At 34.6% G+C, this 12,245-nt stretch overlaps 3 protein-coding genes across 3 annotated transcripts; 2 read left to right on the forward strand and 1 right to left on the reverse strand.

Moving 5' to 3' along the window:
- Positions 1 to 1,887: 1,887 nt before the first annotated feature.
- Positions 1,888 to 3,937, forward strand: LOC107462173 (probable polyol transporter 4). Its single transcript, XM_016080736.3, has 2 exons — positions 1,888 to 2,244; positions 2,416 to 3,937. Exons 1-2 carry the CDS (start codon positions 2,025 to 2,027, stop codon positions 3,789 to 3,791), a joined length of 1,596 nt encoding a protein of 531 aa, XP_015936222.1. The 5' UTR covers positions 1,888 to 2,024; the 3' UTR covers positions 3,792 to 3,937.
- Positions 3,938 to 4,277: 340 nt separating this feature from the next.
- Positions 4,278 to 5,619, forward strand: LOC107462115 (clathrin light chain 1-like). The gene is made up of 3 exons (XM_016080681.3): positions 4,278 to 4,612; positions 4,892 to 5,045; positions 5,132 to 5,619. The coding sequence occupies exons 1-3, from the start codon at positions 4,278 to 4,280 to the stop codon at positions 5,597 to 5,599; spliced, it is 957 nt and encodes a 318-aa protein (XP_015936167.1). The 3' UTR covers positions 5,600 to 5,619.
- Positions 5,620 to 7,520: 1,901 nt separating this feature from the next.
- Positions 7,521 to 10,148, reverse strand: LOC107462174 (expansin-B3). Its single transcript, XM_016080737.3, has 4 exons — positions 9,880 to 10,148; positions 9,464 to 9,764; positions 9,043 to 9,172; positions 7,521 to 8,154 (listed from the first exon to the last, which is right to left on the reverse strand). Exons 1-4 carry the CDS (start codon positions 10,043 to 10,045, stop codon positions 7,960 to 7,962), a joined length of 792 nt encoding a protein of 263 aa, XP_015936223.1. The 5' UTR covers positions 10,046 to 10,148; the 3' UTR covers positions 7,521 to 7,959.
- Between the last annotated feature and the right edge of the window lie 2,097 nt (positions 10,149 to 12,245).

Genomic DNA, 12,245 nt, shown 5'->3' on the forward strand with positions numbered 1-12,245 from the left:
CAAGTAAATTAGTTTTAACATAGAGATAGAGATAAAAATAATATTTTAGTTGAATATTGATATTTAAAATATATTATAAAATTATAAAAATATAAAAGAAATGTCTAATACATATGTTGTGTGTTGTCAGAATAATAATACGTATTTAATACATATTTTACACGTTATTAGAATAATGATACATGTTAAACATAAATTTTGCGTATTACAACACCTACTTTTATATGTTAATTTTCTACTTACAAAATTGTAAAAGTATAAAAAAAATGTCTAACATGCATGTTGGGTGTTGTCAGAATAATGACACGTATCTAACGTATATTTTACGTGTTGTCGTATTTAACATAAATCTTGCGTGTTACAACACACACCTTTATATATTAATTTTCTATTTATAAAATATACCCACATATAATTACACTAAATAATCCTATTTTAACAAAAAAAATACTAATATATTTTACATATAAAAAAAATTAACCCACGTTTGTTTTTAATAATATATTTCAAAAGAGAGAAAAAAAATACACAAAGGCCTAGGTACAAGCCAAAAAGTTCTGTCGGTTCCTATTGATTCTTAAGGAATATTATGTGATCTACGAAGGATCAGAAATTGCAAAAACGAGAAAAAAATAAATAATAAGTAAAAAGATTCCATGACCATAGATTATCATCAAAATATATAAACAACAAACACACACAAGCTAGCATCAATTAAGATTAATTTACTTAGAACCAAGCAAGAATAACTTAAAATGTTTACTATGTGATAAGGTAGAATTCACAGTAGCATATTATCACAAATTGGTCAAAGCTTGAAGCCAAAATTAAAACCTAGTATAAGAGCCATGTTATTCATGATGATATTTAGCCCCACCGTAGTTGTTGTCATGAAAGCAACATTTAAGCATGATGATAATAAGTAAGAGTTCAAACTTCAAATCTCTCCAATAATGCTTCCCCACATAGTACTTACATGCATCTTTGAAGGCACGTATTATACGAGTAATAATGTAATCCAAAACAAAAATATTACATGTTAAGATTTTCTCTTTTTGAAATTAATAAAGATCAAATTAAACTTTTTAATTGTAAACATTTTAATATTATATTATACAACTATATTAAATATGTACTAAAATCAGCTATTAAAATTAATTATTATATATTTATTTTTAGTATTTATTTATGAAGAATACTAGAAGACCAATAATTTTTGTGATTTGTAGCTATTAAGTAGTCATTAATGATATTTTTAATGGTGTAAGATTTTATTCAATAGTATGAGATTACTCATTTTTCTTTTACTAATTATATGTTGACCAAAATTTAATAAAATTGTTGACCTCTAGATTTTTTCTTTATTTTATACTAATAACTGATTTTAATGATTAATTTTAATATATAAATAATGAATTTTATATATTATAAAATTATTTATTTTAAAAATTTAAACCAATAAAAAAGATACAAGTAATTATTTTTCCATCTTTTTCATATATTTGTATATCAGTTCTTTATCTGAAGTTGATAGTTAAAAATTATTAGATAATAATTTAGTCAAATTTATCAAATTATCTAATAATTTTTAAATGAAAAAGTTTAGGAGGTCAATACTTTTATTAAAATTTGACAATACTTAATCATCAAAAGAAAAATAAGTAATCACACACTATTAAAAATATTAATAGCCACAAATCACAAAATTTACCCAACAAATTTTGTGTTTGTAGCTATCATTAATGTTTTTAGCGTATAAAATTACTTATTTATTTTTAATAATTAAATACTGATCAAATTTTAATAAAATAACTGTTTCTCTTAATATAAAATTATACAAGTGGGGCAGCAAGTTGGCGATGAGTGTTGTCCATGTACAACAGCACAAGATCTTCATTCTCTTGAGATCTAATAGCAAAAGCACAAACGGTATATGAACTTAGTAGTCTCGATCATAACTGTCATAGGAGTGTCTCCAACCAGAGACACAGAAGGGTTACTACTACAACTCAGAGTAGTGAAACATGGGGTTCCAACAACATGGGGATAATGGAGATATGGGGTTGTCTGGAATCCCATTGGGATCAAAGAACAAGTACAAGAGAATGAATTCAGAGCTTGCAGAAGACTATGATGATGTCTTGAACCAACAACGACACATAGAAGAAAGGAGGAGCAGTACTAGGAAATATGTTCTAGCTTGTGCCATCTTTGCTTCCCTCAACAATGTTCTTCTTGGCTATGGTATATATGCAAGCTTTATTTATTATCATCTAATCTCTTTTACTTTCTGTGATTCTTGATTTATGTTTCTTTACATTCCTAAGAGAAGAATAAATTCCAAAATCTGGTAGAGGCTATCAACCTTGGTGCTATTTTAGAATGATTAAAAACGTTGACTTTTTGTTTCCCCAGATGTTGGTGTAATGAGTGGAGCAGTTATATTCATCAAAGAGGATCTGAAGATATCTGAGGTGAAGGAAGAGTTTCTGGTTGGCATTCTGAGCGTTGTTTCTCTATTGGGAAGTTTAGGAGGTGGAAGAACATCAGATATGATTGGTAGAAAATGGACTATGGCTGTAGCAGCAGTGGTGTTCCAATCTGGTGCACTCACAATGACTCTTGCTCCTTCATTTTCAGTTCTAATGATTGGAAGACTCTTAGCAGGTGTTGGAATAGGATTTGGAGTTGTCATAGCTCCTATTTACATTGCAGAGATTTCACCAAACATCTCTAGAGGCACCCTCACTTCCTTCCCTGAGATTTTCATAAACATTGGAATCTTACTTGGCTATGTATCAAACTATGCCTTCTCAGGCTTCTCAGCACACATTAATTGGAGGATAATGCTCGCTGTGGGAATTCTTCCTTCTGTGTTCATTGGTTTCGCCCTTTTCGTTATCCCTGAGTCCCCGAGGTGGTTAGTAATGCAGAACAGAATTGAAGAAGCCAGACAAGTTCTCTTGAAAACAATTGAGAATGAGAAAGAAGTAGATGAGAGACTGGCAGAAATTCAGCAGGCTGCTGGAGTTCCTTCCAAGGAGGACAAACCGGTGTGGCGCGAATTGATCTTCCCTTCTCCTTCTCTTCGCCGGATGCTAATCACAGGATGTGGTATCCAATGTTTTCAGCAGATTACTGGAATTGATGCAACAGTGTATTACAGTCCTGAGATATTCAAAGCTGCTGGGATCAAGGACAATTCAAAGCTTCTAGCAGCAACAGTTGCTGTTGGAATATCAAAAACTATTTTCATATTGGTTGCCATAGTTCTTGTTGATAAACTAGGTAGGAAGCCTCTTCTTTACATAAGCACAATTGGGATGACTATTTGTTTGTTCAGCATAGGAGCTACTCTTTCTATATTTGGACAAGGATCCTTTGTGATTGCATTGGCTATTCTCTTTGTCTGTGGCAATGTTGCATTCTTTTCGGTAGGACTAGGACCGATTTGCTGGGTTGTTACATCTGAAATCTTCCCTTTAAGGCTTCGAGCTCAGGCCTCGTCGCTTGGATTCGTTGGCAATAGACTCTGCAGTGGCCTTGTTGCCATGTCTTTTCTTTCTGTTGCTCGTGCAATCACAGTTGCTGGAACATTCTTTGTGTTTGCTGCTATTTCTGGTCTTGCTGTTTTGTTTGTCTACTTTCTGGTTCCTGAGACCAAAGGGAAGTCATTGGAGCAGATAGAGATGGTTTTTCAGAATGAACTTGCTATGCAAGGAAGCCAAATAGAGCTTGGAGATGTTGAAGTTGAACAACTTGTGCAGAACAAAACCATTTTAACAAATTGATTCTAGCATTATTCTTTCTCTTTTGGTTTTACCTTTAAGAATTCATTAGCAGAGTTTTAGGCAGAGAGCTGGTCTGATAAAAAATTTTATTAACTAGCATGTATGATAGTTGAAAATTGCTAAATGAATTGATATGTTTGACTAAATCACTTAATTAAACACTTGTTAATATCTTAGTTATCTTTTTTTTAGAGTGGTGCCACCTTTCATTATATGGACAAAAAATGTATTCAAATTAACTATATTTTAGTTAAATATTTAAAACTTTGATACGTATTAAGAATATAAGCTATAACAAACTATGCATTTCAATCTCCAAAATTGTCTCACTTTGATGCTCTTTCATCGGTGAGGTGAGAGAGAAGAAACTAAGACACATTCTCGTGATCCGAACGCAACGTAGCAGATCCATCCAACAAGCTTAGAGACACACATACACACACAAAAAAGAAGAAGAAGAAGAAAGGAGTGGTAGTATAGTTAATAATGGCGTCGTCGTTCGACTCGTTTGAGGATGACCAGCCACGTACTCATCCATCGCCGGGTCCGGGGGTGGAAGCGGGTGGTTTCTTCGACGACGATGACACCAACGACATCGATAACAATTCCCAATACGGCAACAACCTCACCGTTGATACAAACACCAATCCTCAATCTCCTGATGTTTATGGCTTTGGAGTTTCAACACCCTTCAATGGCAACCATGATGATGATGATGACGACGACGACGGAACCTTCGCTTCCGCCGGCGGAGGAGGACCCTTGCTCCCTGATCACACCCAAATGCAGGAGGAAGGTTTTGCCAGGCGCGAATGGCGACGGTTAGATTCATATATATTATTTTTTTCACGTGTTTTTAATGCAAGTTATGCGTTCCGTACGATAGTTCTTCTAGTTTCTTTTATGCTGCATTGATTTTGTTATGAACTGATGAAGTTATGATAATTTTTGAATTGGATTGATTGAAAGAGTGGATGTAAATGTTAGAGTGATTTGGTTTCCAATTAAGGCAATGTTTATGTATTTTTAGTGTCTAATGATGATGAAACATTACTCGTTTACTATTTCTTCTGATTGCATAATAATTTCCATGGCTTCAGTCAAAACGCAATCCATCTTGAGGAAAAGGAGAAAAAGGAGAAGGAGATGCGTAATCAAATCATAAAGGAAGCTGAAGAGTACAAGAAAGCTTTCTATGAGAAGAGGAAACTCAGTTGTGAAACAACCAAAGCTAACAACAGAGACAAAGAAAAGGTATATATATATATACATATACATGCCATGCCTTATAACTTGTATGCATATGAAGGGAATGAGTATGTATGTATGAATATGTGCAGCTGTTCTTGGCTAACCAAGAGAAATTCCACAAAGAAGCTGACAAACATTACTGGAAAGCAATAGCTGAGATCATCCCTCGGGAGGTTCCGAACATTGAGAAGAGGAGAGGGAAGAAGGAAGCTGAGAATAAGCAGCCTGCAGTGCATGTAATTCAGGGTCCAAAGCCAGGGAAGCCTACTGATCTTTCAAGAATGCGCCAAATGATCTTGAAGCTCAAACAGAACCCTCCATCTCACATGATGCCACCAAAAGAAGACAAGGATTCCAAAGCCAAAGAAGGCAAAGATGGTAAGGATGCTAAGGAAGGGAAGGATGGTAAGAGTGAAAAGAACAAAACACCAACATCGGCTGCAGCAAACAAAACTGCTACCCCAGCAAAAGGTGCTCCTGCTAGTGGGGAACCAAAATCCCCTGCTGTAGTTGAGGGTGACAAAGTGGCTAGTTCTGAACCAGCAGCTACTAAGTGATGAAGACAATTTTGTGTTATGTTAGTAATCATGTTTTTTTTTTTCATATACACACACATAATTCTTTGTATTCTTTTTGGTCTTGCTATATTCTGTTCTAACATTCATGGAGAATAAGTGATGCCTCTATGAAGATACTTTAGGCTTTGCAGTATGGACTGTGTGGAGAGAATCAGTCCAAACTACTGTCCTAGACTTTTAGGCTTTAGATGCAATTTTTTTTAATATCCTCTTATTTTTGAATTTCTTGTCAAACTATATTTTTTTGCACTATTATATTTGAATGAAGCCTTCATCTTAATTAAAAAGATATTATCTTTGAATGAAGCCTTCATCTTAGTTCAGAACACATCCAATACATCTAAGACACCCTATTCTACTTAATTCTCTTTCTGTGTATGATAGTTTCAGCCATTGAGTTGCAGTCTTCAATTCACAGATGTAAAATATTTAGCTAAAAGTGCCATTTGATTCAATTAGTGGAATTTTTGGTTCAAAGCAGAGACATGAGATCAGTAACTGATTGATTGGGAAAAAGATAATTTACACTGGTAACCAGAACTGCAAAGTGATAATTTACTCATTATGAATTTTAGGCCACCACTTACTTTTACATTTTATTGGTTATTGGATTGAGTTATGTTTTGATAAACAATGCAGAACAATAAAGCAACCAGAAGCATTTTTCTTACAATGCAAAAGACCCTATTTTTATCTCTTTGCCAAAGAAGAGAGAAACAACTTTGACATTTTCAACGCATGTATCCTTAGGGTCAAATTTATAGTTCAAGAAAGGTATCCAAAATCCAAACAAATGCTTCAGAGGATGAAAATCCTGTAGTTTGTGTCACAAAGGGCTAGCCCACTTGGCCAAACTAATTTCAGCATTTACCATATATAAAAGAAAAACTATAGTGCAACAAAAAGAAATCATTAATAATAGTTAATAATAATAAAAAGCCAGAGGTTACTATACACATTTAGGAATTGAATATGTGAAAAGAAAATAATGATTTTGCTGAATTCTACACATATCAGCATTTTTATTGCTACAAAAAAACATTGTTTAAGAATTCTACAAGATTCAATTAACCTACACAAACAATTTCTGACTCCTTTTTCTGATAGAATGTGTGGTGCATTAACATATATACCCAATGTGTTAGAAGATTAACCAGAGTATGGTTTCTCATGTGATAGTAACAATATATACAACTATCTCCAAAGTGACAAGAATCAAACATGCATGGCCACCGCACACGGCATACCCTATCCCCACATGTGAATTACTCAGATCACACAACCTTTCATTTCACCAGTCACAAGTCACACCAGAATCACCAACTTGATTCCCTTGTGATATTCTCAAAACCTCACCATGTGCTGGATCTTGATGATGATGTGGTCAACACTCTTAACAGTTCTCTGAGCCTGTAAAGCCATCATCAGTTCATCATGCACTCACTCATTCACAGTCTGTACCTAACATTAACTAACTTACTCAAAGGGAACTCAAGAACAACACTCATAAATTCCCCAATAAAGTTGTCTCCATTCATATCTCATATATAGGATACCCCTACCAACTTAATTTTCCACTTTTTGTTTGCCTTAACCTATAACCAAGGTGTTGTAGCTAGGGAACCCATTGGCTTTGATCTTCTTTTATCACATCAACTAGATTTGCCAGTAATAATTACGAAAATTGATGTGTCATTAATGTTCTATTTAGTTGGAAGTATCAATCATTTTTCTATAGAAAGTTAGACAAATGCTTATAATTATGCCATCGAATTAATGGTTTTCCCTAGACTCAGCATCAAATGCAGTTCATCAGTTTTGGTTTATAAAAATTAGACTGGACATAGTTTATTGTCCATATGAAAATAAAATTTAACAAAATGGTCAGGACCACAATACATTGTTTCATATCAAAATTATGCATTTATTTAATATCTTTATTTAATAATGCCAAAGGGGGCCAGTACAAACAATGAAGGATACTATACACTACAAGCTCTCTCTCCTCTTTGGAGATGGCTACATAACACAACATCAGTTACAATTAAACATATGCACACCACAAAAGGATGTATACAAAAACAAAAGGAAAAATGCATATAAAAATGCCATTGTGTATTCAACGGCTACTTAATTTCTATCAAGAAAACAGAAAGACAAAGGGTAGGGGTAAGGGTAACACTGTCAACATATCTATCTATATATCTATATATAGTATAATAACCCACGGAAGTTTTCCCTTGTGGAACTTGACCAACTTTAACTGGGGAAAAAAAAGCATTCTTTAATGTTACTAGTCCCTTTGGTCTTGTAAAGTTGCAAATGAAGCATGCATGAACCTAAGGAATGAAATTCAAGCGAGAGGTATAAGTGGCTTTCGGTGACCAGTTGCTTGGAATAACATCCCTGGCAGTGAGGCTTCTCCCTGACGATGTGCTTAGTTTAACAGAGAAAGGTCCTCTTAAAGGACCCGCAATGATGCACCAATTTGCACCCCACAGATGTTTCATTTCCAGCCACTCACCTGACCCTACCTGCCAATATATGATCAATCACAACACATAGTATAAGAAAATTAGTATCATTATTTAATCTTGTGGATTTGCCATAGACTAATGTTATATTCTCCTACAAAATTTGGTAAAGGAACAATAAATTTACTTTGTCCCCTCCCCTCCCCTCGTAATTTTCACTTCTTCAGCCTTATTAATAGTATAACGAACTCATGAAATTTTGTAGGGTCATGTAACTATTAATATAACTCAGAAATTCAGTTTGAGCTATATAAAGCATAATTCTTCTTGAAAAGATCTAGTTAAAGAGTTAAAAATTATTTTTTGCTACTTTTTTGCTATATAAGAAACTCGAGTTGAGTGATCTTGGACCCCATATATAAGATATTTTATATAGTGGGGGAGAAGTGAGGAATGAAGTTTGGTTAGAGAGGTCCCATCTATCACATGCTTAGAAAACAGAATATAGAGGGAAAAGGGCACCACCGAGAATTAACAACACTATGGATAGCAATTTTTAATAGGATAGAAAGAGGGTCCAATCTAAAGTACCAAAAAAGATGGAAGTGGTGGCATTAGGCTAGCACGTGATCTAGGGAGACACATCCACAACATTTGGAACCTAGCCATGCTGTTTTGCTTTTTAATTGGTACCCTAAAAATAATTAATGACCCTAAAAGCTTTAGCGCACGTTTAGCCGGTTGCTTTCAACTCCAATTGCCACTTTTCACATAACATTGTTCAAACAACAGAGGTAAAGTATAATGGTAAATTAAATATGTGTTAAATCAATATAACACATTAATAAGAATCACATCACTTTCTTATATATTCATATCAATTAAAGATTTGGTAATTCGGTAAAAGATTATGCAAACAAATATAAAGAGGAGGAGCAAAATGCATACTTCTTGTATATGCATGGAGCTGATGTCTCCATCTCCATCCTCCCACTCTGCCAAGAGTGATAGCCAAAAGGGTGTAGAACCTTCATTGACACGGAAGGCAATGTTTTTGCCTGGATATGTGCAAGGTGTTCTGCAAATATTGCAATCACATAGAACAAAATAAAGGTCATTCATTCAGTAGTATATAATATCGTTTTTTCCTTTTAATCCACAAAACTAAGGATAGCTTCAACATGTTGTTTCAAGTTTCTAGTTGCAACCCAAACATAGAAACACAGTAAGGCCTTGGAGGGGACCACGGCCTCTGGCAAGAATCTCGTTCAGTTTCTATCTACCAGTGCAATTAAAAGGTCAAATTAAAAAACAAAACAGAAAGAATCTTCTGCATGTACATATATATATGATGCATATTCGTGCGTACCTTTGGTATATGACTGGGATTTCGCCTCGGTTCCTGAGCTGACCATTCTCGCCGGAAACCGCCATTCGGCCAAATGCGGCACCGCTGAGGTCAAAGTGGGTTCGATCAGAGGGACAACCAGGGCACTCGTCCGTGATTATAACCGTCACCGCTCGCTTGGAGCATATGGTTGGGTCCAAGCACTTCACCTTGTAGCATTCTCCGCACCCTTCCCCGTTCTTGTACAGCATCGGCCCCACCGCACCCACCCTCGCCTTCAACGGCTTCACATCCACCATCGTTCCATATCCACACGCCCCTCCTACAATTCACAACCATCACTAACAAATTTAAATTCATGCCGCTAAAATATTTAAGCCGTTAGTTAGTTATTAGTACACTCAAGGAGTGAACATGGAGAATGAGCCTTTAATTACCGGTGCTACCGTCTCCTTCGGGATCGCCGTACCACGTGGCGGTGCCAGCATGCCAATGTGGATCGAGGATGCGGTGCCGTGGCCGTTGTTTCTGGCCGCAAACTAACATCACTGAGAAGCAAAATATCAAAACTGACACGGCGGTGACACGGTGGTGGAGCTGCATTGTGGTGACTGACTGCGAAATGAAAGCTCCGGCGAGCTCAGATCCCGAGGGAAAAAATGCGGCGGAAGTGAAGTGTCGCCGGCGGAAGTTTTTTCGGGGTTTGGTGTGGTATGTATGAATGAAGACCGTTGGGGAGGTTTTGGGTCTTCTTTATAGTGCAACAGAATGGTGGGGTCAACCTCCAACGGAATCGGTATTTTGACCTTATTACCCTTATTGTCTCTAGTTTATTTACTGAAGATGCCATTCGGATGGGTCCTAGCGGGTCCCACCGGCGGTTAAGGCGTTAATTCCGCATGTGCGTGCGAAATGAATAAGTTCTTGCCATAAAGTCTTAAAAAAAAAGTAAATTTTTTAATTTAAATAATATTATTTAATTAATTTAAATATTTATTTTTTATTTTTTTTAATAAATAATAAATAATTTTTAAAAAATACTTAATTGCATCGAAAGTCGTATGGGTTTATTGGTCATTTTTAATAAGAACGAACAATGTATTCTGTTACTTACTTAATTTAAGTGATTCACTGATTCTAGTTTATTATGTACTTGTTGCCGTTAATCCGTTTGTTCGTTTGAGCTTCAAGCTTCAGCTAACCAAAACGGTCGAATGATGGAGAAAGTTAGGTCGTAAATGCTCCATGAAAACGACGTTATTTTGGCTATTCAAGCTGCCGTTTGGTCAAAACGGGGTCTATGAGAATCATTTTGTGCTCTCTTCTCTCACCTTGTCGGTGTGAAATCGTGAGTGGATAATCTTGACTTATTTGTGAGGTAATGTGGTTAGTTATTTTTGGTTCGATTAAATAATACTGACATTACATTACATGATAATAATCAATGAGAATAAATAAGGAGGGAATGAAATATTTGTACAATGTGTATAATGGAAGTTTAGGGATGTCTAATTTAATATTAAAGATATAATTATTAGTGTTACATTTTTCTATCTGTTTAAGTTTTTGAGATGATTAGTATCATGACATGGTATTAGAGTTCTAAATTCGAAAGACTAAGAGTTCGATTCTTAGTGAACTCTAAAATCAACTTAAATTTTTTAAATGAGTGATTTCATGACATGAGATGTTTATTATCCTTAATATCCAAATAATTATTTTGGATAGTATGAATGATGTTTATTTTTTAATTCAATAACCTATTGTACGTACAAATGTTCCATTAGGTTATCAGGAGGATTCATAATCAATAATAATTCATTGCCAATTGCATTATTGCGTATTTTTTATTTTTTGCAATAGACAATTATAAAAAGAAAACATGCAGAAATTAAAAGTGGTCATGCACAGCTAGATGTATTAACGTCTCTTCTATCATTTTTGAAAAAATATGGTCCCTTCTTTTTAATAATTCCTCCAATTTCGGGTGAGTAGTTCTAAATAGTTATAAGTATGACAAAATAGAAAAGGCTTGGTTGGTATATTTCAGATCTGATATAGTGGAAACCACGTATATATCCACGGTTTAGAAAATCGCGAGCAGATTTAATTTTAGATTTGAGAATGATAATTGTTATTTGTGGGCCTGTGGATCATATCAATGCAATTATTATATTGTTATTATTGCCTTTGGTTTTGTTATATACGTGAGAAATCTTTTACTCCATGAAAAGAAAATAAGAAAATATGAAAAAAATATAAAAAAATATTATTATTTCTCCGATATATATATATATGCAGCTTAGCTTATGCATAATGCAGGTTGAAATATGACATTGGAGGCAGTTAAAACTTAAAATATAAAGCAACATAATGAAAACTACATCAATTTGTTACAGATGCTTGGAACACCAGAGCAACTTCATTTTCCTTGATTCTTGAAGGTAACGTAATGGACTTAGGAGGAGTTTTTAAGTAGTTAGTTAGCACTAATTAATTACCACTGATGTCAATTATGTTTCCTTTTGCGTTAACTTAAATCGTTGGACATCACTAATTGACATTCAAAAAAACTGATGAAAATTAGATCATCAGAATGTTCGTATAATTATGCTGCTTTGAGCGGATAAATCCATGAATGTTTTCTATACATATACGTTGTGATTGGTCGTCCAATTAATGTCAGCAATTCTGGATGCTGGTGCCGACTAGCAAGGTAGCAAGATTAATTAATTGATGAATTATAATTGATCAGTAGCACTACAAATTAAAAAAAGTGGATTGTCACTTATAGTTGTACGTG

Source organism: Arachis duranensis, chromosome 8 (assembly GCF_000817695.3).
Source record: "Arachis duranensis cultivar V14167 chromosome 8, aradu.V14167.gnm2.J7QH, whole genome shotgun sequence".
Classification (NCBI taxonomy): Eukaryota; Viridiplantae; Streptophyta; class Magnoliopsida; order Fabales; family Fabaceae; genus Arachis; species Arachis duranensis.

Bases quoted from the DNA above. Each gene is read 5' to 3' on its own strand.
- LOC107462115 (XM_016080681.3), top strand. From the start codon at position 4,278: ATGGCGTCGTCGTTCGACTCGTTTGAGGATGACCAGCCACGTACTCAT. The intron at 4,613-4,891 runs GTTAGATTCATA...CCATGGCTTCAG, and splicing joins GCCAGGCGCGAATGGCGACG to TCAAAACGCAATCCATCTTG. The intron at 5,046-5,131 runs GTATATATATAT...GAATATGTGCAG, and splicing joins ACAACAGAGACAAAGAAAAG to CTGTTCTTGGCTAACCAAGA.
- LOC107462174 (XM_016080737.3), bottom strand. From the start codon at position 10,045: ATGCAGCTCCACCACCGTGTCACCGCCGTGTCAGTTTTGATATTTTGC. The intron at 9,765-9,879 runs GTAATTAAAGGC...TGTGAATTGTAG, and splicing joins CGAAGGAGACGGTAGCACCG to GAGGGGCGTGTGGATATGGA. The intron at 9,173-9,463 runs GTACGCACGAAT...CAATATTTGCAG, and splicing joins ATCCCAGTCATATACCAAAG to AACACCTTGCACATATCCAG.
- LOC107462173 (XM_016080736.3), top strand. From the start codon at position 2,025: ATGGGGTTCCAACAACATGGGGATAATGGAGATATGGGGTTGTCTGGA. The intron at 2,245-2,415 runs GTATATATGCAA...TTGTTTCCCCAG, and splicing joins CAATGTTCTTCTTGGCTATG to ATGTTGGTGTAATGAGTGGA.